Source organism: Nannobrachium achirus (assembly GCF_963921795.1).
Source record: "Nannobrachium achirus genome assembly, chromosome: 1".
NCBI classification, from domain to species: Eukaryota; Metazoa; Chordata; class Actinopteri; order Myctophiformes; family Myctophidae; genus Nannobrachium; species Nannobrachium achirus.
Window position 1 is genome coordinate 15,564,546 of NC_137810.1, and position 24,611 is coordinate 15,589,156.

The 24,611-nt window shown below is 40.6% G+C and overlaps 1 protein-coding gene across 1 annotated transcript; it reads right to left on the bottom strand.

Moving 5' to 3' along the window:
- bcl6aa (BCL6A transcription repressor a) lies at window positions 1-23,625 on the bottom strand (the record flags this gene model as incomplete). The annotated part of the gene is made up of 10 exons (XM_080725379.1): window positions 1-147; window positions 1,124-1,261; window positions 1,855-1,985; window positions 2,722-2,889; window positions 3,029-3,210; window positions 3,898-4,878; window positions 5,000-5,221; window positions 5,343-5,514; window positions 10,190-10,282; window positions 23,598-23,625. 10 exons carry the CDS (start codon window positions 23,623-23,625, stop codon window positions 1-3), a joined length of 2,262 nt encoding a protein of 753 aa, XP_080581505.1.
- Between the last annotated feature and the right edge of the window lie 986 nt (window positions 23,626-24,611).

A 24,611-nucleotide genomic window follows, 5' to 3' on the forward strand; every position in this document is an offset into this window, starting at 1 on the left:
TCAGCATGACTTTGTCAAGTCAGTTGGCATGTTGTCCGGGGTGGACATACGGTATTGGATCTTTGTGTTGGTGATGGCTCCGTGCTTCTGTCGAAGATGCAGTCGTAGCTGACTTTTGTGGCGGAAGTGCAAGTTACATTTCTCACACTGGAGGGGGAAAGAAAACAAAATAATTAAAACGGTGGCTGCCACTGAATACAATCGTGTTTGTTTTGTTCACTGTACATCAGGGGTGGGCAACTTTGATGATGGTGAGGGCCACTATATTTCCACCTTCACTCCAGAGGGCCACATTGCATATTGCTACGTCCTGCTTTGTCATTCTTTTTTTTATCCCACGGTTTTGCAACCCATTTTTCTCACCCGGTGACTACCTAACCTGTAGTCCTGGTTTCCGCTCTCCCCCTGAAGCGCCAGGGGACATTGGGGAGCACCCGGCTGGCTAGGGGGAGGTAGTATAGAAACCAGGACTACTGCATGTTTTTGTGTGAGGGCCTATGCCCAAGGAGACACGGGGAGAACATGCAAACTCACCACAGAAAGGCCCTATCGGCAACCCCACCTAGGGTGTGGGTGCTGATGATGTGGGTGGAGGAACACGCCCCCAGCGCCCACAGCTTCCCCCAGCGGGAATCGAACCCAGGACCTTTGAGCTGTGAGGCGAAGTACTAACCACTGCACCACCGTGCGCCTCTTGCTTTGTCATTCTAGTAGTATCTCATACAACTGTGATGCGTTTTGAGCTTGTAGATTTTTTGCTTGTTTTGAATTGTAATCCTGAATAATTGTGTTGTTATTTTTTAATTGGAATCCTGAAATGTAACATTTTGATTTAATTTCAAACTTATTTAATTATATACTCATGTTAACTTTATGAACTTGAATACAAATACATTGGACATAAAAAAATATATACATTTTAATACTACTATACTAGTCATTAAGCTACTAATATAGACTGAAGGAATTAAAGCATGTCATGTTTGGAATTATAACAGCTGAAATCAATAATATATCAGTATTCCGGTATCAACCTGTGGGCCGCATTAAGTGAAGGTGGGGGCCGCATGTGGCCGCCAGTTGCCCACGTATGCTGTACATGCATCAATACGTGTGTACTTACATGATAGGGCTTTTCTCCTGTGTGTATACGCAGGTGACTCTTAAGTGTCTGCAGGTGACGGAAGCGTGTTCCACAGATCTCACATGGATATGGCTTCTCACCAGTGTGAATCAACACGTGGGCACGGAGATGAGCAACCTAAAATCACATGTGAAAAGCCATTAATCAAAGAGTAGAAGCGCACCAGATCCTGATCTTTTAAACTACGTCGGGTGCACGGTTGTAACAAAACAAACCGAACACCACACTCATGGATCCATCATCTTCTATTTATTGAGAGCAAAAGCCGAACACCTTTCAGGTTTTAACTCCAATAAATAGAAGATCATGGATCCATGAGCGCTGGAAAGCCATTTAGTCTAAGGCCATGGCTACACGGAGCTGGATATTTCATATATCCAGGTTTTTCAGATATCCACATAGAAAAATGTCTAGGTCCACACGACAAACATATCTAGGTCTAACAAGCACACACACAGTAAAGTCTTCAGAGATATCCGGGTTCCCTGTCTACACGGATCCAGTGAATCGGATATTTTTCAATCTCTCCACTTATTTATCCGGTTTAAAAAATATCCAGCTTCGCAGCCGAAATATCCAACTTCATGTGGCTGCAAGCCCCAACAGCACAAAAAAATGTCTAGCTTCAGAAATATCCAGCTCCGTGTAGTCATGGCCTAAGTAAAAAGAAAAAAGAAGGGATTCAATCCAAAACCTCAAGAGGGGCTCACCTGTACAAAACGAGCTCCGCACGTCTCACATTTGTATGGCTTTTCTCCTGAGTGGATTCGAGTGTGGGTCTTGAGGTTAGCTGGTCGGTTGAACTGAGCGCCACAGATATTACAACGATACGGCTTTTCTCCTGCAAACATAGCAACATTTTCAGCAATAGGCCTAGCAAGAGCACATGCCTGCAGAATAATGTGCCATCAATAGATAAAATAAAAAAAAACTAAATCTAAACTTAAAGTGATAGTTCAGCTATTTTTGACATAAAGCTGTATGAAATACTTGCCATTAAAATAGTGGTTACAAATGTATTAATTGATTACCAGAGTCCTGTGGTCAGAGTTCTGGTCAGTTTTAGATGAATATAAAGTAGTTCCGGTGATTTGGCAGGGGCTCATGGCCCAATCATTAAAAATAGATAAATCCACAAAACTAGCGTCATTTGTATTGTTGACCTATTTCTACCAAATAGACCAACTTCCGTTCAACTTGGACCCCTCTGTCACATGGTACTATTTTTTGTGTCCAATATCACTACGCCGCTGCAACGTACTTCCCCCAAACGAGGTGCTTTGCAGTCAGCTGATCAGAACGAAACCTCGCTCTATATGGTAGAAATAGGCCAACAATACAAATGACGCCAGTTTTGTGGATTAATCTATTTTCAATGTTTGGGCCACGCCAAATGACCCCCACCCCATTGGAACTACTTAATATTCATTAGAAACTGACCAGAACTCTGACCACGGGACTCTGGTAATCAATTAATACATTTGTAACCACTATTTTAATGGCAAGTATTTCACACAGCTTTATATCAAAAATAGCTGAACTATCACTTTAAGATAAAGGGTTGTTGTTCTTGTTACCTGTGTGAACCGTCTTGTGGCTGGCGAGGTTTCCCTTGTAACGGAAAGCTGCCTGACAACGGTCACACTTGTATGGCTTGTCGCTGTGCATCTGAAGCATGTGTTGTTTAAGGGCTTCATCGTCGGCAAACTTCGAGTCACATTCGCTACAAAGGAATGTACCGTTTTCTGTTGAGGGTGGGGAAAAAAAGACCATCGAAATTTAGTTAAACGTTTAGGAGTAAATTACTAATAGTTTGTCGATTTCTATTAGCCCAAATCTTTGAATCTTTGAACTTTGCTCTATAAATCAGTCTTATTTTCTCACCACAGCTGGAGTCAGAGTATTCTGAGTGCAGTTCTGCCATCTCCTCTGTCAAACGAGACCCTGAGGTGCTGGGGCACATTTCAGAGTGCTGGGGAGACTGAGCGCCACAGGAGGAGCAGTTCCTGTGGCCCATGTAGTGAGAAGGATGGCTGTCACCATTCCTCTGTGATCCCTCCAGTGCTCTGGGGAGCATAGAACAATAACTGTTACACAAGAACTCTCTTTTTACAAATAAATGGCACCAGTTACTGACACAGACCACTGCAACTCCAAAAGGGTGGTACATTTCAAAAGCATATTTGTTTTTTGATCACTTGAACTCTATAACGTCCCTTTTCTGGAGTGACGATTCAGTGATAATAGCCCATCTACAAGCTCACAACGTGGCAGAGCTATTTTTTGGTGAAGTGATTTGGTAAATTGGTATAGCAGAACTACACCGATCTACAAGCTCATAACGTGGTACAACACAATACGTTGTGAGCTTGTAGATCAGCTATTTTTGCCAAAGAGGTTTTCTGGAAATACTGTACAAGTATAGAATCAAAAGGTTCATATGTTTAACATTACACAGATGGATTCAAGACATTAACCTTATAATGACATTTAGGGTAAATATAAAATTATGCAAGTAATCATCCTACACAGTACAATCTTCTGTGTTAATTTACTCCAGAGTGTAATCAAGTTAAACAGAGTGTCTGGCTATGTATTTCATATTTTATTTCCTGTAACATTCAAAATGCAAGACTCAAAATCTTGTCATTCCTCAGAGGCTGTTCATATTGTACCAGTGACTAATAATTAATCTTTGCTCGCCAGCTTTTCAACTTTGATGAAAGTTCTGCGTCTGTAAGATTAGGGCTCACCTGTTAATGAGGCTGTTGAGGCGACTGGCCTGGGGGGCCGGTAGATCCTCGCCGTGCTCGCTAGTACTCTTGGTTGTGGTTTGCGGGTCAAGGTGCTCATGGTCGTTGGGATGGAGGTAGGGCGGCAGGCCGAGGCGCTGGGGCGAGCGCATCCCAGGGTCCCGCAGTCCGGCGGCCTCGTCCTCCTTGGACGTCTGGTTGAGCACAATGAACTTGTACTTCTTCCAGTTGCGGGACTTGGGGTCCTGCGTCCCTTGCGCGGTTTGCGTGCGGGCGGCCTGGGAGAGGCCGGCGTTCTTGCTGCTGCTCGACTCCGTGGGGGAGTTGGGCTGGCAGTCCGATTTGAGCGGGCTCTGCGGGCTGTTCATCAGGCTCTTGCGGCCAGCAGAGGAGGAGGAGGCGATCCCCAGGGGGTAATGCTGATGGAGCATGTCCTCCTCCGCGGGAGGAGGCAGCTCTTTGCCCATGTCCTTCTGCTGCTGGTGCTGCTCCAGGGACAAGCCGGGAAACGTGCGCTTCCTGGGGCCGAGACCGACAGACTGGCTGAATCCCTCGTGAATCTCCTTCCTCATCTCGTCGTCTCTCCCCCCCACCTCCCTAGAGGCGTAGGTGGAATGGATGATGCTGGAGGAGCTGTTGCTGACTGCTCTGGTGTAATCGGCCCTAACGGCGCTGTCGTGTGGAGAGCAGTGCTTGTGGATGCCGCCCTTCGCCAAGTCGGTAAAAGCGTGTTTGGCGTCTGTCAGCTTGCAGAGAGGGAAAGGGAATCCCGGCATAGGAAACTGACCATAGAGATGATAGTTGCTGGGCGTGCCAACCCCACTGAACATGTTGGAACCATAGGGCCTCCCGTCCCTGAACGGGGCTACGCGGCCGTGCAAACTGTCAACTACCTCATGGGGTCGGTAAGCGTGGACGTCCTGAGGTAACACCAAGGGGCTGACCAAAAACTCATCTCTGGCCAGCTTGACGGACGGATCACTGTGGAGAGAAATGAAAGAGTGAACGAAACAACGCAGAGGAGCGTGCAACAGGTGTCATTTTTACCATCGGGATCGAGGTCGACCAGAGAACAGACGCTACAGCCACTTTGTCCACCAACCTGGATTTGATGAATCTGTGGCAGGTGTCCACAACATGGTCCATCTGCAGGTATATGGCTGTGTTCATGATAGCCATGATCAGGCTCTCTTTCAGCGTCAGACGGGACGTGTACATGAACTCCAGGAGAATGGCAAAACCCTCCGGGTCCACTTTTGGGTCCAGACTGATGGCGTTAAGGTTGCACTTGTGGGAGTCGGTAAAGATTGAGTAAAAGAGCCCACTGTAAATCATCAAACACAAAAGGGAATATAATGGTCAGTCAATTAGCTTTCAAAGCAGGGTCTGAAAACATTGCTCTCATCAGACTTTACACACACACATGCATGACAAATTCTACACACCTGCAAGCCATGAGAACAGTCTTGTGTGCGCGGAACTGCTGTCTGTTAACCAAGATGGTGACATCTGTAAGAATATCCCTGCTACGCAGACGGTTCAAGTTGAGCAACACATCACTTGCATGGCGTGTGAATTGTATGCAGCTGTCGGCTGCGCAAGCCATTTTGTCAAGATCTGGGAAGAGAACATGATATACTTATTATTCCACTGAAGTTTATGTTTGTGTGGAAAGTGCAGTGAGAAGGTAGCCTAGTTCCAGACCCTGAATCGCTAGCCACACCCCTTAAACGAAATGTCAATTCAGGCTGAGTGTCAGGCTAGTGAGAAGGAGTTATTGGTACACAGACCTTGTGAAGACCCACTGTAGAAATAAATGCAACGTTTGAGAAAGTAACAGGCTATTCATCAATTAGCCTAGTTTATAACCACTCTTGAACTATCAGACTGTATAACACTTGAGCCAGAAGGCGGCGCCATTCTACTGCCAATAACATTTACAGAATCAACCACCGGTTGAAAGGTAGTAGCTACTGTAAATATTTCTCATATTTTTCCACACATGAAAAATGACAACGTATTGGATAATACATAAAGTGAGTGATAACCAACATAAACCTGACAGTCTTATCATTGAAAAATATAAAGGAATGCAATGAACATGGACAGCTGATGGTTTTTAGTGCGTGCATCTAGCCTACATGTTTTCTAAATTAATATGAAATTTGAATTTTCAAAGTGTCATTTAGAGAACTAACAATATTATATGGCCTATGATGCCACACTGGATAGCCACAACGAAAAGGACTGATCAGCCTATCATTTTGACGCTGTTCTGGAGTTTCCCTTCAGTGAATGAGGCGACGATTTGACATAATTTAGGATGAGCAGACATTAATAAATGACAATGTTATGTCTGACGAGCCGAAAATTACCATCACATTGAACAGTTTTATAATAACAACAACAAAAATCACAAGATAAACATGTTATCTCCCGAATATAGTGAAATTGGCACGATTATCGAAATAATTTAACTTCAGGCAACAAACCCCGCGTTAATGCGTTATGACTGATATACTACCATTTCGTTTATCAACACAAAGTTGTAGACTAATAATAGGCCTATTTCTTAAAAATAGAACAACTGCAAGCGATTGAGAGGCGCCGTTTTACAAACTCAAAATAGAAGTAGGTAGATTCCATAACAGACAGATTTACGAGGGGATCTGCTATGTTCATTGCCAGGAATCTAGCCTGGAACTGGAAGCAAGTAGGCTACGAAAATAAAGCTATAGAGTTTAATATAACATACTTAAAGAATAGAACGCAAGCTCAAGACAAGTTAAAGAATAGATTAAAGTTAACCAATAGAATGCAGCCTAAACCGATATTGATCCAATATCTTGATACAACAACAGCTATTTTTAAACAATCTTAAAGCAATTGTATTCCCCCGGCCCAAATTAACTGTATCCCCCATTATGAGACGCGTTTTTGGCAGGTTTAAATCCAATCCAATCCACTTCACCACAAGCCTACGTTAACGGTCACATTTCAATTAAGCGCCGTTTAATTGGAGTGTCTCGCAGACAGTGAGCGTGCACTGACTGACTGCCAGGCTGTGCACAGCGCGGTGTGACAAAGTTAAGTGCGACAATGTTTCTTCTCGCACGGCGGAAATATTAGGTCTACATTGTAAGCAGACAACTGTGAGCTGCCTGCCAGTGTTTCCGCTACATTGTAGCCTAACGTCAGCCACGGGGCTTGTTCCATGCATGCAACCAAAAAACTAAAGACAATGGATGATCTAAAACTAAAGGATGTTAATGTGTGTCTGTTTGTAAACTCTCAGAGTTACAAACGCTCCGAAAGTGTTCTCTCTCTCTCTCAGAGTTTAAATTAACAGAGATGTTGCCGGTAAAGTTCGGTTTTCTTTGACATGATGGGCAGCGAGGATGCCGTCAGACGCGCTAAAAACACAGCGCTGTCAAAAGCAAATCAGAGCGCAGCTAAAAAAGCCCCAGACACAACAACAACATCACCACCACAGATTTAACAAGTTAACATTCTGTAAGATGACACCAACTCCCAAACACAGCTTCGGGCTTCTTTTTTTGTCAAATCTAAGTTATTGACCTCGAATTATTAACATTATGGCTGCTTTATTACAGCGACATCCCCGAATATGGAGGGACTACTTCCATTCCAGCCCACCAGAGAAGAACTAGTGCAACACGATCTGATCTGTCAACGCCACTGTCACTGTCACTAGAGACAGAACTGGAGCCATTCAACAGTATGGATCATCATTTAGCGCAGCTCCAGTCTCCTATAACGTGCAAAAACTCAACCTCCAAACACAAAAACCCAAGATCACACATGCACCCGCACCGGGCTCCTTTAGGATAAGAAACATTTTACACTAGAATAACAATAATAATCACACACATGAAATGCAAATTTAAACAAAACAGAACAAAACCCTCAATCAGCATTGAGGTTGACAGTTAAATAGTCAACGACTTCGCGCCAAATTAGAGGAAAATAGGAATTTAAAAAGATCACCTGGTAGCGCTTTCCTAGAAACTTCTTGCATCACCACTTCTAAGAACCCCAGTTCTAAGAATCAGCCGTGCTCAATTCTCGGAATTTGAGTCTGCGGTCGTACCACTTTGACAAGGCAGGGGAGAGTCCCTTTTCTCACGGGGTCAACATATGAACTCGCGAAAGTGGACATTCGAGCGTTTCTTGTGCGCGGGGAGTTTTGCAACGGTCATATTAAATTATAATGATTCGATTACGGATCGAAAATTATTTGTTTTTTCCGCATTTTAGGGTAAATTGTCTTCGTATGTTCTCTGTCTCCCCCCTGTCATTTGGTTGCGTCCAGACATGGGACGACAAGCTGGCCGACGTAGACGGTTCCTTAAGCCCCGCCCCCTTGGTTCTCAGAACTGAAGCCTGGCTTTGTGCTTCGTCGCGCGACGGTGCGGCGCGGCGAAAACGGCCGATCTGCAAGCCCACGACGCGTCCGGCACGCGACGCGCCGCGGGCTTGTAGATCGGCCATGTTCGGCGCGCGACACCGTCGTTCGACGAGGTGTGAAACCGCCGGGGCTTAATTCATATTCCGTGACATAAGCACAGTGTCCCTGCGTCGCTTTTGCCCCGATTGAAACACATTGAATGCCATGTATGCTACACTGACTGTACGCTGGATATATCTGATGTATTCTCATGCGGACATGTAGGTCGTGCGATGGCTTTTTTTTCCTCCTCTCCTCCTTTTCATTTTTAATCTAATTCCACTCTCCTGTCTTCAAAGCTGCGGACTGCCTGCGTTTCATCACCGAGGGTTTGTTGTAGAAGGGAATGGAATGGGACACGGAATAAGGATTATGAAGTGTGTGTACTAGACTATAACTGCTGTGGCTGTCAATGAATGTAATGTAGCCTATGTGTGTTTTACAGTTGCGCTGTATCCATACCATAGAGTTATAGATCCATACTCATAGATAGTGATAGTAGTAGAATCTGACAACCGATCTGTCAGATTCGTGTTGAGAAAATCCTTGTCGCCGATTGTTGTCCTCTGACGATAATATGACCCAAAACTGGATAAATAAATGGGTTATTTTATTTTATTACTTTCAATTTTATTTCCAGGACCACAATGGAAACAAGCCCCTATAGGGCTTTTTGTGTTATCCTTTTTAACATTCATTGAAAAACATACCACTTGTAGGCCTACTGTTTACAAACTGTTAATAAAGTAGGCTATATTCAATGAATCAAGCAGTTCTTTTTTCAAGACAAGCTTATTAAACGTATTGCATGAAAGGCTCAGTCGAAAGCAAAGAAAATGTCAACTGAGGCTATAGTATATGAATTATTCTAGGCCTATCTATGCATTTGTAGCTATGTAATTAACTTTACGGCCAAGTAATGTATGCATTTTAACTTGTTTAACAGGTCCTATTATGTCAAGGTCAAACGGGTGTGGGGTGTAAGTGTACCACTTACAGTGTATAGCCTATGTTTCATCCAACACCTGTGGTATTATAGTTCACATAAGGTGTAAGCCTACTGTTAACAAAATACACACAACCCTTTAAAAGCTCCACAAACGCTACACCACTTTGGCCAAGTATCACCTGTCTTTAATATGTAATTGTATGTGTGTAACATGCCATGAACATTGGTGGACAGTAATGAATCACATTTACTAATCAAAACATTTGAGTACCTGAACTTAACTTGAGTTTTTATTTGTTGGAAACTTCGAGACTTACTACATTATGACTTAACCACTTAAGCCTTAACTAAAATATAGTGAAAATAGCACACCTACCAGCTCACAACACATCACAATGTAAGGCTTTATTAGCTTGAAGATCTGATATTCTCACTATAAAAAATACATTTCTGGAAAAGTTTAGCTTTTTTTTTTTTATACACCAATGATTCAAGTGTTCAAATTTTACTGAACAACTTTCATCTAGCTATAATTTGACTCAAGTACTGGGATTGAGTGCTTTGTCCACCACTGCTTTGGTGTTTCTGAAACCTGTATGTGAAATGCATCATATATTATGCTTCATTCATAGTTAAAGTAAAGAATGTGTCCCTGTGTACTGCATCAACTGCCAGAGCTGGACATGAATAAAAGTGAACTTCTTAATAGTGTTTTTCTTCTTCTTCTTCATTCTAAAGCTTAACAAGGGTATAAAACAGCTTGTTGTGTAAATGAGGAGGACTGAAGTGAAATGACATAGTTTGGGGATACAAGAGAAACTGAGTGGATTGATGAAATTTGATAGCTGGTTTCAGTTGTGGTTTAGTTTTCTGACCTTGGAAACTGGGTTTGTGATTGTTCCATGCCACTGATTGGCCCTCCTCTCTTATCCTGCTGACTCCTTGACTCAGAAGGAACATTTGCTGAGCTGAGAAGAGATCACAAAAATGTAATTAAACACATGAAGCCTGGCATCCCACTTCTGACCATGTCATGATGTGAACGTTCAGCAAAAATAACAGCTCCACAAGCTCACAACACGTTTTTCTTGACAATGAGATTTGGTGTAGCCCTGAAAAGTGAAGTATAGACCCCTGGGGGCCCTGGGCAACACAGTATATAGTCAGGTTAAGTGGTTAATGTTTACTATATTTCTACTTTTGCTCAAATAAAATACAAATGACAAACAATTTCATCTGCAAAAAAGTAGATTAAACACTGTAAACAATGTGTAAATGCATGTCTACTATGTATGTGCTGCTCTGTTATGACCATGCACTGAGAATGTACTTCAAATGGATTGAAGATCAAGCTAGATTTAATAACAACGCATTAAGAATATCATATAAAAAACTACAGTTATTGCACTTTAGATTTACAAAACTGTCTAAAAATGACATTGTAAAAGTTGCAGTTTATGGCATAAAAGAAAGATCACATTTTGTATTGGGATTGGTTCAAACCACACAATATACAAACGGCTCATTTAAGATAAATATTTTGTGCTCAAATGTCAAGAAAGGATACTTCCTTTTATCTCAGAAAACCACAAGGTAACAAGTGAAGACAGGAAGAGCAGTTCTAAACATAGCCTGTATGTGTTCTGCTCAGCCTTGTGTAGACATTTCTTTTTTCATTGACTGCAAGTCAAGTACATTTTATTTATATGGTGCCAAATCACAACATAAGTTTATTCATGACACTTTACATATAGCCTAGAGCAGGTCAAGACCATGCTGTTGATTTGCACTTTCTCATAGTTAAATACAGGAAATACCCATGCACTTGTGTGTGCATTTGAGTGCACTTGTTTACATTGTACCTGCTTGCGTGCAAGTGTGTTTGACCACTTTCCACTGATTGAACTACCTTTATGACCTTTTAAGAATATCGTTTCCATCTCTGCATAAGCAGTTCAATCATTATATTAGCTATGAACAATGAAGCGTCATGTTCAGCCTTTAATGGCTGATCCATTTTGTTCTTGTAAAAAAATATATATTTTAAATGTTAGGGAAGAAGAAAAACCACTGGAAAGAGATTCCAGAACTTTTTCTTTATTTACTGTATTTAGCTAAATAATTATTTGATGTCAATGACAGGGCTATTTATTGTTATCAAGTTCTACTTTTAAATGATGCTGATGAAGCCTGTGGTGGATGATTCATAATTACTGTGTATTACAGGTTGCGTTATAGACGCAGTGCCATTGTTTTTCTTCACCCTCTATGTGACGACATGCTCTTTTATAAAGGAAGAGGCATTTCCCTGTGGATTGCTCAAGCATCCGCCCATCTGGATCCGGCGTCCCACTAAAAGCACTCCAGGTGTTCACAAACCAATGGGGAACAAGTCTCCAAAATAATTAAGACCTAAACTTTCACAGCAATCTCCGATTCAGCAATGCCAAATAAAGACTGTCGAGCTCCAAACAAAGAGCAGCGTCAACTTTATTTCAATCCACTTGGGGGATGTTTAAGGCGCTCCAACACAGTTATGCATAATGCACGGCCATAAACCATCCAGGAGTTTGAAGAGAGATGTGTAATTTACCAAGGCCCCATGCTGTGCCCGGCTATACAAGGATGAGATAATTACTGCAAAACCTTGGCAAACTTACTCAACCGATACTTAGCAAAAATAAATGACCCACTTACAGAGGATTGAGAAAAGAGTGGAGGGTAACCGATCAATGTCCCCCCCCTCCCCCAGTCCATACACGCACACATACAGTACATGATGCACCCACTCACAGCAGAGAAAAGATTGGCAGCTCATTGTCCCGTTATGAATTGTCTGTGGGTTAATTCAACATCACTACACAGGGGCCTGCAACTCATCTATGCAAGGCAAGCATTGATTTTTTTGAAAGGTGTGCCATTCAAAGACAGTCAAAGTCAAAGCCGACACATTTGGTTTTGACACTGACACAAGCTGACATGGCCCAGTAGCTACATAGAGAAATAAATAAGAAAAGTGAAAAGTTCCACACCTCAGACTAGATGTCTGATTTATACTTGGCTGCACGACACCGGCACACTAAAACTAAGTATAAATAACGCTTTAAGTGTGAAGCATTTCTAAAGTGCATCACTGCTTTCACTTGGCTCATGATAGGTCACTGAATAGAAATGCCCACTGACAAAAAGCCTGGGGCCCGGAGGTTGCCTCACTTCTTTTTTCTTTTCTTTTTTTTTTCATAAACTGTACACTTTTGTCTCGTTTCACAGCTAATTTCTGCCAACTTCAGTGTTCGTTGTCAGCAAAGATGGGGAGTGCGGAGTTCTGTTCTGAGAGGCATGATGCAACCACACTGTAACACCAAACAGATAATGCTGGTAGCTACAGAGGGCTTTTTAGTTCCTTTCTTTAAAAGAAATTCTTTTCATATTGTTAAGTTTCACTTTTTTTTTTTTTACTCCTTGAATCCCAGCTGCCTTTTTGTCTTCTCATGTTGAAGATGATGAAGTTTTCTTATGTAAGTCAAACAGCACCATATCCTTAGGTCTAATTTATGATATGGCCAGGGGCAAACAAGTGTTTTCTCTTTTTCTTTTCTTATTAGAAATGGTGGAGGTCTATGGGGTATCTACAGTATACTGTACATTGTTCTTGATTGTTTGCAGGGAAAATAATAATTTGTATATACTAATGAGGTCAGTTAAACACCCCTAGTGTAATGTAGATTAAAGGCAAAAATGCAGATTCTTCAAAAGAAAATTATTAATGAGATGGTAAAGCGATTTTATGTGGAAACCCCTGCCCTTTGCCTGTCTATGTAATTAGCAAATGATCAAGTCACATTTTTGACATGTATTTGCAGACCCCCATCTGAAAATACTTTGTGCCAAGGACCCCCATACAAGATTTGCGTTGTTAAAATGTTGAATAGCAGATCTATACAGTAAGCTTACATTGTGAGCTTGTAGATCAGCATTTTCAAATAGCTGATGCATATAGGGCTCTATAGGGTTCAAGTAGTTAAACTGATGTTGATGCCATATTGACTAATTTAGCTGGGAACCCCCTCTAGGACCCCTGAGGGTCTCAGGACCTCAGTTTGAGAACCAGCGATGTACAGTATAAGCATGGTAGTGTGTGCTGGTGCTGTTATGTAGCGTTGTAGTCAGTGCAATGGGCAATATTATGGTAAACAGTTCTGACTAAAGTGAACATGATGCAAATAAGTTACTTTCAAAGATCAGTGATTAAAATATGTGAACACTCACTCTAGATTTGATAATCTATTTGGCGTTGTCAAAATGTGTTATATAGCTTTATATCCTAATAGCAATCATTGCTGTGTGTAGATTGTTTGTTCAGTAGGGGACCCTGTCTCTCCAGCTCTAGTAATAAATGTTCAGGGATACCAATTCTATCCATAAACAAGTGAAGCTGGAAATAACAGAGAATATAAAAACACACACGCACACGCACACGCGCACACACACACACACACACACACACACACACACACACACACACACACACACACACACACACACACACACACACACACACACACACACAACTGGAACACTAGTCATTGAAGCTGATAAATGGTCTTTGTGGGATTCTCTCCTGATTGGATAAAATATGGTATCCTGTCTAAAAATATATTATTTCGTTTACCAACGAGCTGATGAGAAGAGATGGTAAGACCCCTGAATAAACTGAACACAATGGTAATCTTAATATAGAGCTTTAAGTTAAAACAGTGTTTAAACTTCCAATAAACTGGAATTCCATTTTTAGAGAGTATTGAAAGTAAGACAACACTTATGCTACATCACGATATTGCGATGTTCAAAAATCCCAGATGATATTTTGTCTCATATCCAAACATATGGATATAATATTGCCCAGCCCTAGTGATATGTTTTGCTGAGGAATCTTGTGACTTCCCCACAAGAATCCCAGTGGATAGAGGCTGGTGGTTATAGGTGGGTGTATTGTGTACTCAGTCAACAAATATACTACACGCTGACTACTCACACTCAGCCTAAAGTGAACCACACAAACCCTATGAACCCTAGCATCCCTATTCATGCTGCTACCTTGTTTTCTTACTTCTTACTTTATTTTATTTCAATACAGTCCAGTACTATTCCTATCTTTACAATATTGTATTGCTGTTAATGCAGCACCATGTCCACCAACATTTCACTTCTTGTACGTACAGTATATGAGTGTGTGACAAATAAACCTCTCTTGATTCATAATAGGTGAACATTTGGCAAAAACGGGTGAACATTTCGGGGGAAACAGCCAATCTGCAAACTCACAGCACATAGCAAGCATTGTGAGCTTGGTGTAGAGGGGAGGGGAAAAAAGGAGGGGGCCAAGTACGGACCCCTAGGGGATCATGGTCAACGAAGTTTGAAGTTGAATTAAACTAAAATGACCTAGCTTTTATTATTATGCCTTTCTTATTTATTTTCAAAGACAGATCTTTCCAGGATATAATAAGTATATCTCTGACTGTTGTGGTCAACAGTGGAATTGTAAATTCTCGACGAATAGCTTACTTTCATTCCAACCTTATCACATCAAAACCTCGAAGTAAGTTTACCCAGAGTGCCTCTGTGCTGGCATAACCTTGAGTTCACCAAGCTTAATTGCCATGGCTGGCAATGCACTGTGGGTACAGACAGAGCAGAGCATGGCAGAGGCATGATGGTGGGTGCGAGTACGAGTTTTGTCAATTCAAAGCATGTGGATGCAGGGCTTTCTCAAGGCCGGTTGAGAGGTGCTAGGAATGCGACTTGCAGAGGGGAACTTGATGGAATTTTCCATGCATGCCAGAAATGTACCCATGCCAGTGTGCCATCTGGTGGATGCTGGGTCAGCTGCCTGATTATAATATTACGTACAGTACGGGGATGTACAATAGCATGATCAATGGTCAAATGTTACTCAACTAAGTGAAAGCTGATCAGTCAAATGTGTACTTGACTCATACCTAAAAAGTGCAAGTATTCAAAAGTAAATGCTTTAAAAAATATGTAAGTATTCAAAAGTACATGCAAAAGTACAATAAATAGTACTAAAAATACAAATTAGAACATACATTTTCTTCAATATGATTATAGTAATAGCCTACAGGATGATGTATTGAAAGTTTGAAATTCAGAGAAATTTAAAAATAGTTCCCTTCTGCTGTTTTTACTATTTTGAAATAGCACTTAATTGATTCATTTATTATTTATTTCCCATTCCTAGAAATGTATCCACCTGTTTCCACGGGAGTTTACTGGAGATTATTTGGACCAGACTTCCGGTTTAACAGCAGACATACAAGCTCACGTCGCGTCGCAAATGCAACCCATTGTGAGCTTGTAAACCACACTCGGCTGCGGTGCCGGAAGCTCGGTACAACGTCTGCGCAATGCACTATGGGGTGTTGGAAACCCGTGGATAGTGGAGATAAAAAGTACAATATTTGTCTTTGAAATGTAGCGAAGTGAAAGTCACAATTATCCAAAATACAAATACTCGGTCACGTATAGCACTGCGATGCATTGTGAGATTGTAAATATTATATTTTCGCTACTAAAATCAAATACTTTATTTAAATGTATCATTTTGTGTAATTCACTTTTTCACCCAAAGTTCTACTGTAAATACACAAGGTTTTGTTGTCAACAATGCTGGTAGACTAAATTCTGTTCACAATAATGAAACTTAGACAGAAGTTTATTATAGCTGATTTGGCAAAACACTTCAAAAGGTCACCCCGTCAGGTCAGTAAAATATTGCAATTCTGGATGGATGTAATTGCTGAGCACACCAAGGATCTTATTCCATGGGTGCCTCGTGAGACCATAAAGGATATTATGACAGTTTTTTTTTTTCAGCAGTATTTTTCAAACAGAACTTGTTCATAACCCAGAACTCAAAGGTTTCTGGATGGTTTAGGTGCTGCTGCTGCTACTGCTCCTGCTGCTGCTGGAGAAGAGGTGTTGGCTTCTGTATTACAACTTGATATAGGAGCGGAAAGTACATTTGGTCTTACCAGAGTTTACAGGAAAGCAATGCCAGTCAACAAATGACCACTCACTTGCACATCGATGCACTGATAATCTCCCCTTTAATGTGGAACGAGCGATTATGACTGGGATACCGGGTTGTAATTTAACACATGAACCCTTTCCGACGCTCTTTCTTTCAAAAACTGTGTATAAACATATATACTGTATAGCTCTTAATTACACCAACATTGTTCATGTGAAGCAGTTTGTTTATGCTTATTTATTGAAATGATTTTATTCTTGCCATGCATTAGCCAGACTATTAAAGGCTTTTACACTTTTGTAGTGTAGGACTGGTATCTCGGTCAAAAAAGAACAGAGAGAAACTAGTAAAGGGTACTGTACAGTATATACAGTAATTTGAAAATGTACTTTATGTGTACACGCCATTCCTATTTAATGAACTTTCAGCATTTGTATACTGTCATCAGTCCAAGCTTTTGATGTCACTATTTGCCCAACTCAGACATTCTGACAGGAATTTAGACCGCTTCAAGGGGCACTTGAAGGGAGGCTGTGATGCATCAAGTATCCCATCTGGGCTGCATGGCTCCCAACCAGCGATGGTCAGGGTGAACCACCAGGCCTTTCTTCTTCACAACCTGGCCTCTGCTCTGCTGAATACAATGACATTGACCTCATTGTCTTTGCCATGTTTAGTTGCTGTGATTCCAGTGAAACTTGGGTGCAAATAAACACATGAACCCTAGTGTCATTGTTCTGCCCATGTCATAATAGGCGAACATACAGTTATGCATCGTGAGCTTGTAAATATATCCTGAATACTGTATGCTATTTTCTGTGAAGAGATTTGTAGAGGGCAAAAGGAGGGGGCCAAGTGCAGACCGGGGACGCCGGTCAACAAAGTGGACAAATTCCTTCTTTGGATGTGTGGTGTTTCTTTTGATGACCCATTTGCCTGTGCTGGCTGTTAGATGCAGCTTCCAAAAAATAGCTGTGATTTTGTTTTGTAGCTGCTTGTACAGCAGTACAATTTGATATAGGCAACATAAAGCGTTGTGCATTTCCTACAGTTTAGCGTTGCTCTACTGTGTTCAGTGTGACAGTGTGTTCGACTCGTGTGGGCTGAATCATGCTGACTTGGACCTGCATAGCTTCTGCTGTCTACACAGTACAGTACATCTGCTATGTACTGTAACTGAGCTGATTTGCCAGGAGCTGAAATAGCATGGGCCATTTTTGAGGAGATTAAAAGGCTTGTGAACTCTGTTCCTAAAAAGTCATGGAGAGGTTGTGGAATCGTCCCGTGAAAGTGATGGGCCATGGATGTGTGTCTGTGGGGTTTGAGATTGATGTGCTTTACCTTCCTCAGCTTGAGTCAGCTATACATTCTCTCCCTCATCATACCCGAGCTCCATTTCCTTTGCACATCAGTGCATGCCATAGCTGTTGCGCCTTGCTTATTATAGCCAACATATTTTGAGGTATTGCCTAACCTATGTTTCCCGAATCTCTCCTGGAGAACCCGTTATCCTGCATGTTTGAGGTCTCACCTTGTTCCACCAAATCTGATTTAAATGATAAGCTTGCCCTCAAACGGCTTCAGTGGTCGATAATAATGTGTTTGTTATTTTAATTATCTGCGTAGGAGCAGGGAGAGATGTAAAAATAAATGTGCTGTAAGACAAAGGGATCTGCAGGAGAACTTTGGACACTGATATAAACAAACTAAGATGAAGCTTGTAATAACACTTAATTAATTTGTAGTGCCAGAATAGTAATAATATCTCAATAAAATCACACTTTAGCCTACTTTAATGACCTTACAATTACATATAATTGTAACTGCATAACAGCACAAGAGTGCTGGCCCTATAATACACAACCCACCCTATATGACACTTGCATGTCATTGATGATAGTACATACACCTTCAGTACAGGTATGTGCAGGGTTTGACTCGGTTCTATGTTTGCTTCTCCAACATCCTAATAACAGCCAAATAAAGTTACTCTCACTTTACCATCACAATTACGGTTTCGTCAAAGTAACAAAATATTATATTGTACGAAATATGAGGTAACCTTTTCTCATCATCTTCCCAACAACCAATTATGGAAGGCAATGGTCTAATATCACCCTTTCTATCTCTACCCACAAGCAGATAGATTGGCAGGCTGTTTATGACTGACTTTGACTGAATGAATGAATGAATGAATGAATGAATGAATGAATGGATGAAAAGAAATGTGTTTAATTCAAAAAGGAATTAATGCCCATAATTCACGAAAGGCATCACGGGGCACTGCAGAAACTTAAATTTGTGAAACTGTGCTGAAACATTTTGTAAGTTACGAAATATATTTAGTAAGAGTTGTCTTAAATTGTTTTAAATAAAGGTAGTTGATAAGATTTATATTTTTAATAAAAGTTGTTTTTTAATTGTATGGTTGTAAATCCTGTGTTGAGGTATATGGTCATGTTCCTGTTCTCCAGTTCTCCATAGGTGTCTTATAGAATCGTAGCGTCTCAGTCACATCTCTGTCAATCACAGGAAGGGATCAACCCCTTCCACCAGTCATGTGAGAAGAGATGAAGATTAGATTTTCTTCCATTCTTCCATTCTTTATATTCTTATACAGTTAAATGTCAAAGAGGGAAACAGGACATTTATCCCAGCAATGAAAATGAATTCCCAGCTTGTTTTAGTAACTATGACAATTTTCATGTTTCAATTCCAACAGTCTTGGTGTAATGTTTTCATCTCAGATATGGTTCTGATAATGTAATGTACAGCGTTGTCAGGTTATAAGACCGCACAACCTGGATTTCATGCATTTAACATTCATTAAGGCTACACAAAATGTACATTTGTTCAACACAAATACGGCAACAAATTTGTTTTCAGATAATCATCTGTTGTGTGACTGACATTTGAGGTGCTTCTCTAATTTACAACGTTTAGCAAATGTGCACCGCTCGCAACATCTGTCAAATACAGCTTTTCATTTATTAAATCTTTTTACTTTGGGGATTTAGCTCTAGTCCATGTCCAAGCCCTGCAAGTCTGAACTCACAATCTCTCTTTTGCCTTTGCACCTGGTCCAAAATGTTAAAGTTCAGCTCCTTTTCGGACCATTCCTGGTTCTTCAATGTTACATAACTCTTTCAGCTGAGTCCAAGAATTTATGCACATGCAATCTAAAATATCGGTGCTCATATCGGGCCTCACAGGCTAGCCTGGCAACACAGGAAAAGCACACTTTGACATCCAGGTTGTGGTTTGAACCCTGTGCTCTTTGTTACTAGGCCACTCGTGACAAGCGATTGAGATTTGACCTTATTATTTACATGGGTCAAGATGTGTATAATACAAACAATGTTTTACCTAAGCATGGCTACAAAAAAAAAACAGTTCTGTCAAATGAACATGTTGAGAAATACTCATATGTGTTAAAAGAATGTTCTATTGTGGTTGTATCTGAGCTCTGTGTAATAATCTAGCTGAGACGTGTGGCATGCATTTGTTTTCCTGGAAGAAATCTGCCATCTACCGTCAACATATTTCATATTTGGAGAGAGTGAGGAAATTCCATCTGGATCAAAACATTTGAGCAGCATCCATTAGTGTATAGGTGCAATTTCATGTGGGCTATTTTGGTTTCCTCCAGCCAAGGCAATAAATGGATTTAAACCCAGCATGGAAACGTGGGATTTGGTATAGGATGAAAGCAATCCCAAGTGGCCCCAGAAATACACTGCTGTACCCAAAAGATACGGAGGAAGTAAAACTTTCAAGGATGACGTAACAACTTTGCCCCTACAGTATATACTTTGTTGTATGTCAGATAACAAAAATAGATAATTTACACGCTCACAACCTGTCGCATTGCAACACATTGTATGCTTGTAGATTTGCAGAATGTTCACCCATTGCCACCGTATATTTGCCTATATTAACATGCCCAGGTATCAGGTATTAGGGATGCTAGGGTTCATGTGGTTAAACCGATATTTTCCTGCTTTTAAAGAATTGACAAGAAACTCATATACTTAAATGAAATATGTATGTGATATGCAGCTCCTTAATTTCATTCAGAGTTTATTTGCAAGCAGAGATGTTTGTCAGAGAGCAAACTTTGGAGACATGATAAATGTTAAGTCTGGGACGCTATTAGGGTTAAATGAATGTGGTTAATTAACTTTTCTTTAAGCAATCAAACTTTATATTGGCACAGATCATGAGAAGGGCAAACACACTCTGATCTGATCCCCTGTGTACACATGAAGCTGTGTACACTTGAAGCCAGTCAGTCGCCATACAGTAGCACTCAAATCTAGAGGTGGAAAGAGTACTGAAAAATCCTACTCAAAGTAAGAGTACTGTTACTTTTTTAGTAAGTAAGAGTAAGAGTAAAATTACTAGTCCAGGAAATTACTCAAAAGTAAGAGTAAGGGTGCCCACACACCAAATACCTTTGAGACTGGAATCCGCGTTCTGCCAATGCATTTCAATGATAAGGGTGCCCTCACACCAAAATACCTAGAATGGAATCCACCAATGCATTTCAATGAGAATGTAGCGTTTTTTTGCAGAAATCCTCTACTGGCAAAAAAACGCTCCATTCTCATTGAAACGCATTGGCGGATTCCACTCTAGGTATTTTGGTGTGTGGGCACCCTAAGGGAGCGTTTTTTGCAGAAATCCTCTGCTGGCATGAAACCGTTGTACTCTCATTGAAATGCATTGGCAGAACGCGGATTACATAGGTATTTTGGTGTGAGGGCACCCTAAAGCGTAGCCTATTTAAAAACTACTATTTGAGTACAAAGTAAAAGTACCTTTTTTTTAACATTAATTACATGTTACACGTTACCGGTTACCTAAGCTGTCCCAATGCGATTTCTTTAACCAGGAAGAGAAAAACACTAATCAGAAAACCACTTCATTTTTAAGAAAATATATTATGTAAACTGTATGTAAACAATATACACAAATCAAGTGCTGCAAATGTTGGAAAAAATATCTTAGGTCAGTGGTTCTCAACCTTTTCAGGCTGCGACCCCCAAAATAATATTTCAACTGTGGACCCCCACCCTGACAAGCATTTGGAATTGTAGGAGTTGGCATTACATTAGTTTGACTACATCTGTGAAAATAGCAGATCTACATGCTCACAATGCCACAGATAGGCGTTGTGAGCGTGTAGATCTTCTATTTTCACAATTTTGTCCTTTATTATTTGACAATTTAGATCTACCTTCCATTGCTTTCACAGTATGTCAAAAAACTGAATTTATTTTACTTATTTACTGAATTTAAACTACTCTTACTCATTGTCCAAATAAAAAGTAACAAGTATTTACTTTTGAAACTACTCAAAAATAAGAGTAAAAGTAGAGCATTTAAAATTTACTTTAAAAGTACAGATCCTCAAAAAAACTACTCTTGAGTAAATACTTGAGTACTTTTACTCGAGTACTTTCCACCTCTACTCAAATCTAAACTGGTTCATGCGGGGCAGAATCAAATGTGATAATTATTTTGCCAAATGTATCCATATCTGTATCTTTGCAAATCAATATCGAAAGACACTGACTGATTGTAATACTGATATATAACATATATAAAGATAGAGAAAGGCAAAACATTCATGCCCTTTTCCTCTACATATCGGCATATTTTCTTTTATTGCACAGAATGTGTTTTTTAATGCATATTATTTGATATGGTCTCCTTATGAATTTTTGAATAACTTCACAACTGGTGTTCACTGTTGCCATTGATGCTGCTAGCTTATCATCCATCATACAGCACAGAACAATTGCCGTTTGTTACTTTGCAGTATGTTCATACTTTATAATCTTGATATCATCTAGTTTCTCCTTGAAAATAAGGGCTAAAAGCAATCCATTGATCACAATGAATACTTTGAGAGCTCAACTGAATATTCACAGCAAAAGTCATCATTAGACCTATAACACATTTATCTTCTGCAGCTTGAAAACAATTATTTACTTGGCAACACACAACAGCATTAACATTATTAACATCTTTCTCACAAGGGCATGAAACAAAGCTTTAACCAAAAATTCACGTTACGTATAATAATACTTAAGCTAAAGCTAAAATCCCTGCAATATGTGATAGGTTTTTCAAGCAAATGTATCTTTCCTGTCCATTTAATACTGAATTGAAGTACACATTCCTGAAAAAATATCCTTTAATAAAATAGAACTTAAGAGTTTCTGAATTTCAAGGGTAGAAGGTTTGGTAGAATTCTAGTCTTCAGTTCCTCACCTTGAAGCCTTGATGCAAGAAACTGCCTTGAGGTGGAATGATCAATAATGATTGAAAATTATTAAAAAACAGTTTTCTGTCAGAACAACTGACTCACTTTGGTTCACGTAAAAACCCCAGTTTTTCTTTTGTTGTAGAAGAGTAGATGTTGCTGAAAACATCTTACCAAAGAATGCACATCTCCTTCAACTGTTTGGAATTTCATAAACTTTTTACAGCAACAAAATACTCACCACTCATATTTGGCTGTCACATAAAATCAGTCCTTTTATCGAACGCTCTGACACATAAAGCCTTTAGATGTCTTGTTTTGATGTGTTACTGCAGGCTTATTTTGTCTTATTTTAAAGTTATCTATAATCATTACTTGAAAGTTGTAGAAAATGTAAAAGATATCTATTTTCTCTCCAACAGCTAATCATCAAAAATGGGACGTGCTGTTTTATGAGCTTATTAAATCCAGCAGTCACCAAATCCATGTTGACTACAATTTCTGAACCATTATGTATAAGACTCTGACTGACAGGTTCTTGCAAAAAGAAATCTGATTATACTTATCTGACATGTCTCCTAATTGTGTCTTTAATGAAAATCTTTCCCATGAAATTTCCATTTTATGCAAATCAAAGCTCTTGAACAGAAGCTAGACGAAATGCAACCCACCTCAGTGTGAATGTATAATATTTCACCCATGACATGATGTACAGTATATAACAATATTTATATAAACGTACTGTAGGCTATAAACAATATCTTTATAACATTTGGATTACATTTTTACCACCGGAGCTTGGATAGTAATGCCTGATTTATACTTAGTCGCGCCAGTGTCTTGCTCCAAAAATAGCATTTCCGCCTTGTGAGCTTGTAGATCTACTATTTTCGGTGCGAGACAAGATGCACAACGGTTGCGCAACCAAGTATAAATCAGCCTTAATTGGAAGTCTCACCTTTTTTCTGCTGGAAGGAGTGTGGCATGATGGGATATGTAGTGATGACCAAGAAGAGGCAGTGCAGAACTTTGATTTCGCAACAGGTTCAGGAAGCAGGCAGGCCTCACTCAGGTCAGGTGTTTTCCGGTGTGCGTCGGACGTGTCAGTCACAGCAGGGTTCGATGAGATCTCCCGCCTGAAGAGTACGAGATCTGAATACAACCAGGCTAACTTCTCACCAAGGCTTGTTCATGGAAAGGAGCTCCGGTAAGCGGAGTCAGAGGGTCACTGGTACAGTGGTACCCACTATGCTGTGTGACATGTGGAGCTAGACAGGGACCCAGCTGCCTTCAACGCAGCAAGAGCAATGAAGAGCAAAGAAACCTCTGGTGCTGCTCTCTGGTAGGACGTCAACCCGTCTAGAAAAGCGGCATGCACAGCAGCAAAGGGGCTGAAGTGAGTCAAGTCGACTGAGCACGCTTCACGTTTGTGAAAACGGTCCACAGGGCATCACTGGCTCCCTCTAAGCTGATAGGCCGCCTGCACTCTAGCGTTCACTGATTGTAGCGCTCAGTCACTCCACTTTCCACGAATGCTAAGGCAGGCTCAGTTTTTTTGGGGAGGAAATAAATAGATTATACAGCATGTAAAATAATCTCAGCCCCCCCCCCTTCCTCCCCCTTTGTAATACATTTGAATGAGGAAGAGCCTAAAATCCCATTGAGTCACATGAACTCAAGACCATGGACTACTACTGCTGCCGTTAATATGGACAGACTCTGGGAACTCTGGCCATCTGTCAGATCAGGGTCTCTTCATGTACTGCAATTGTTTTCTAAACAGAGGTTTTAAACAACAAACATTTCAGAGACCTAGAGCATTAATCTACCTAAGCTGATCTCAATCCATGGAACTAGATATTGCTCTTTATAACTTGTCTAGGAGGGGGGGGGGGGGGGGTATTACATCACACACCAGCTGTCAATTCAGACAGCCACAGCCAATAGGAAAGACAGACATGTGGCACTATGA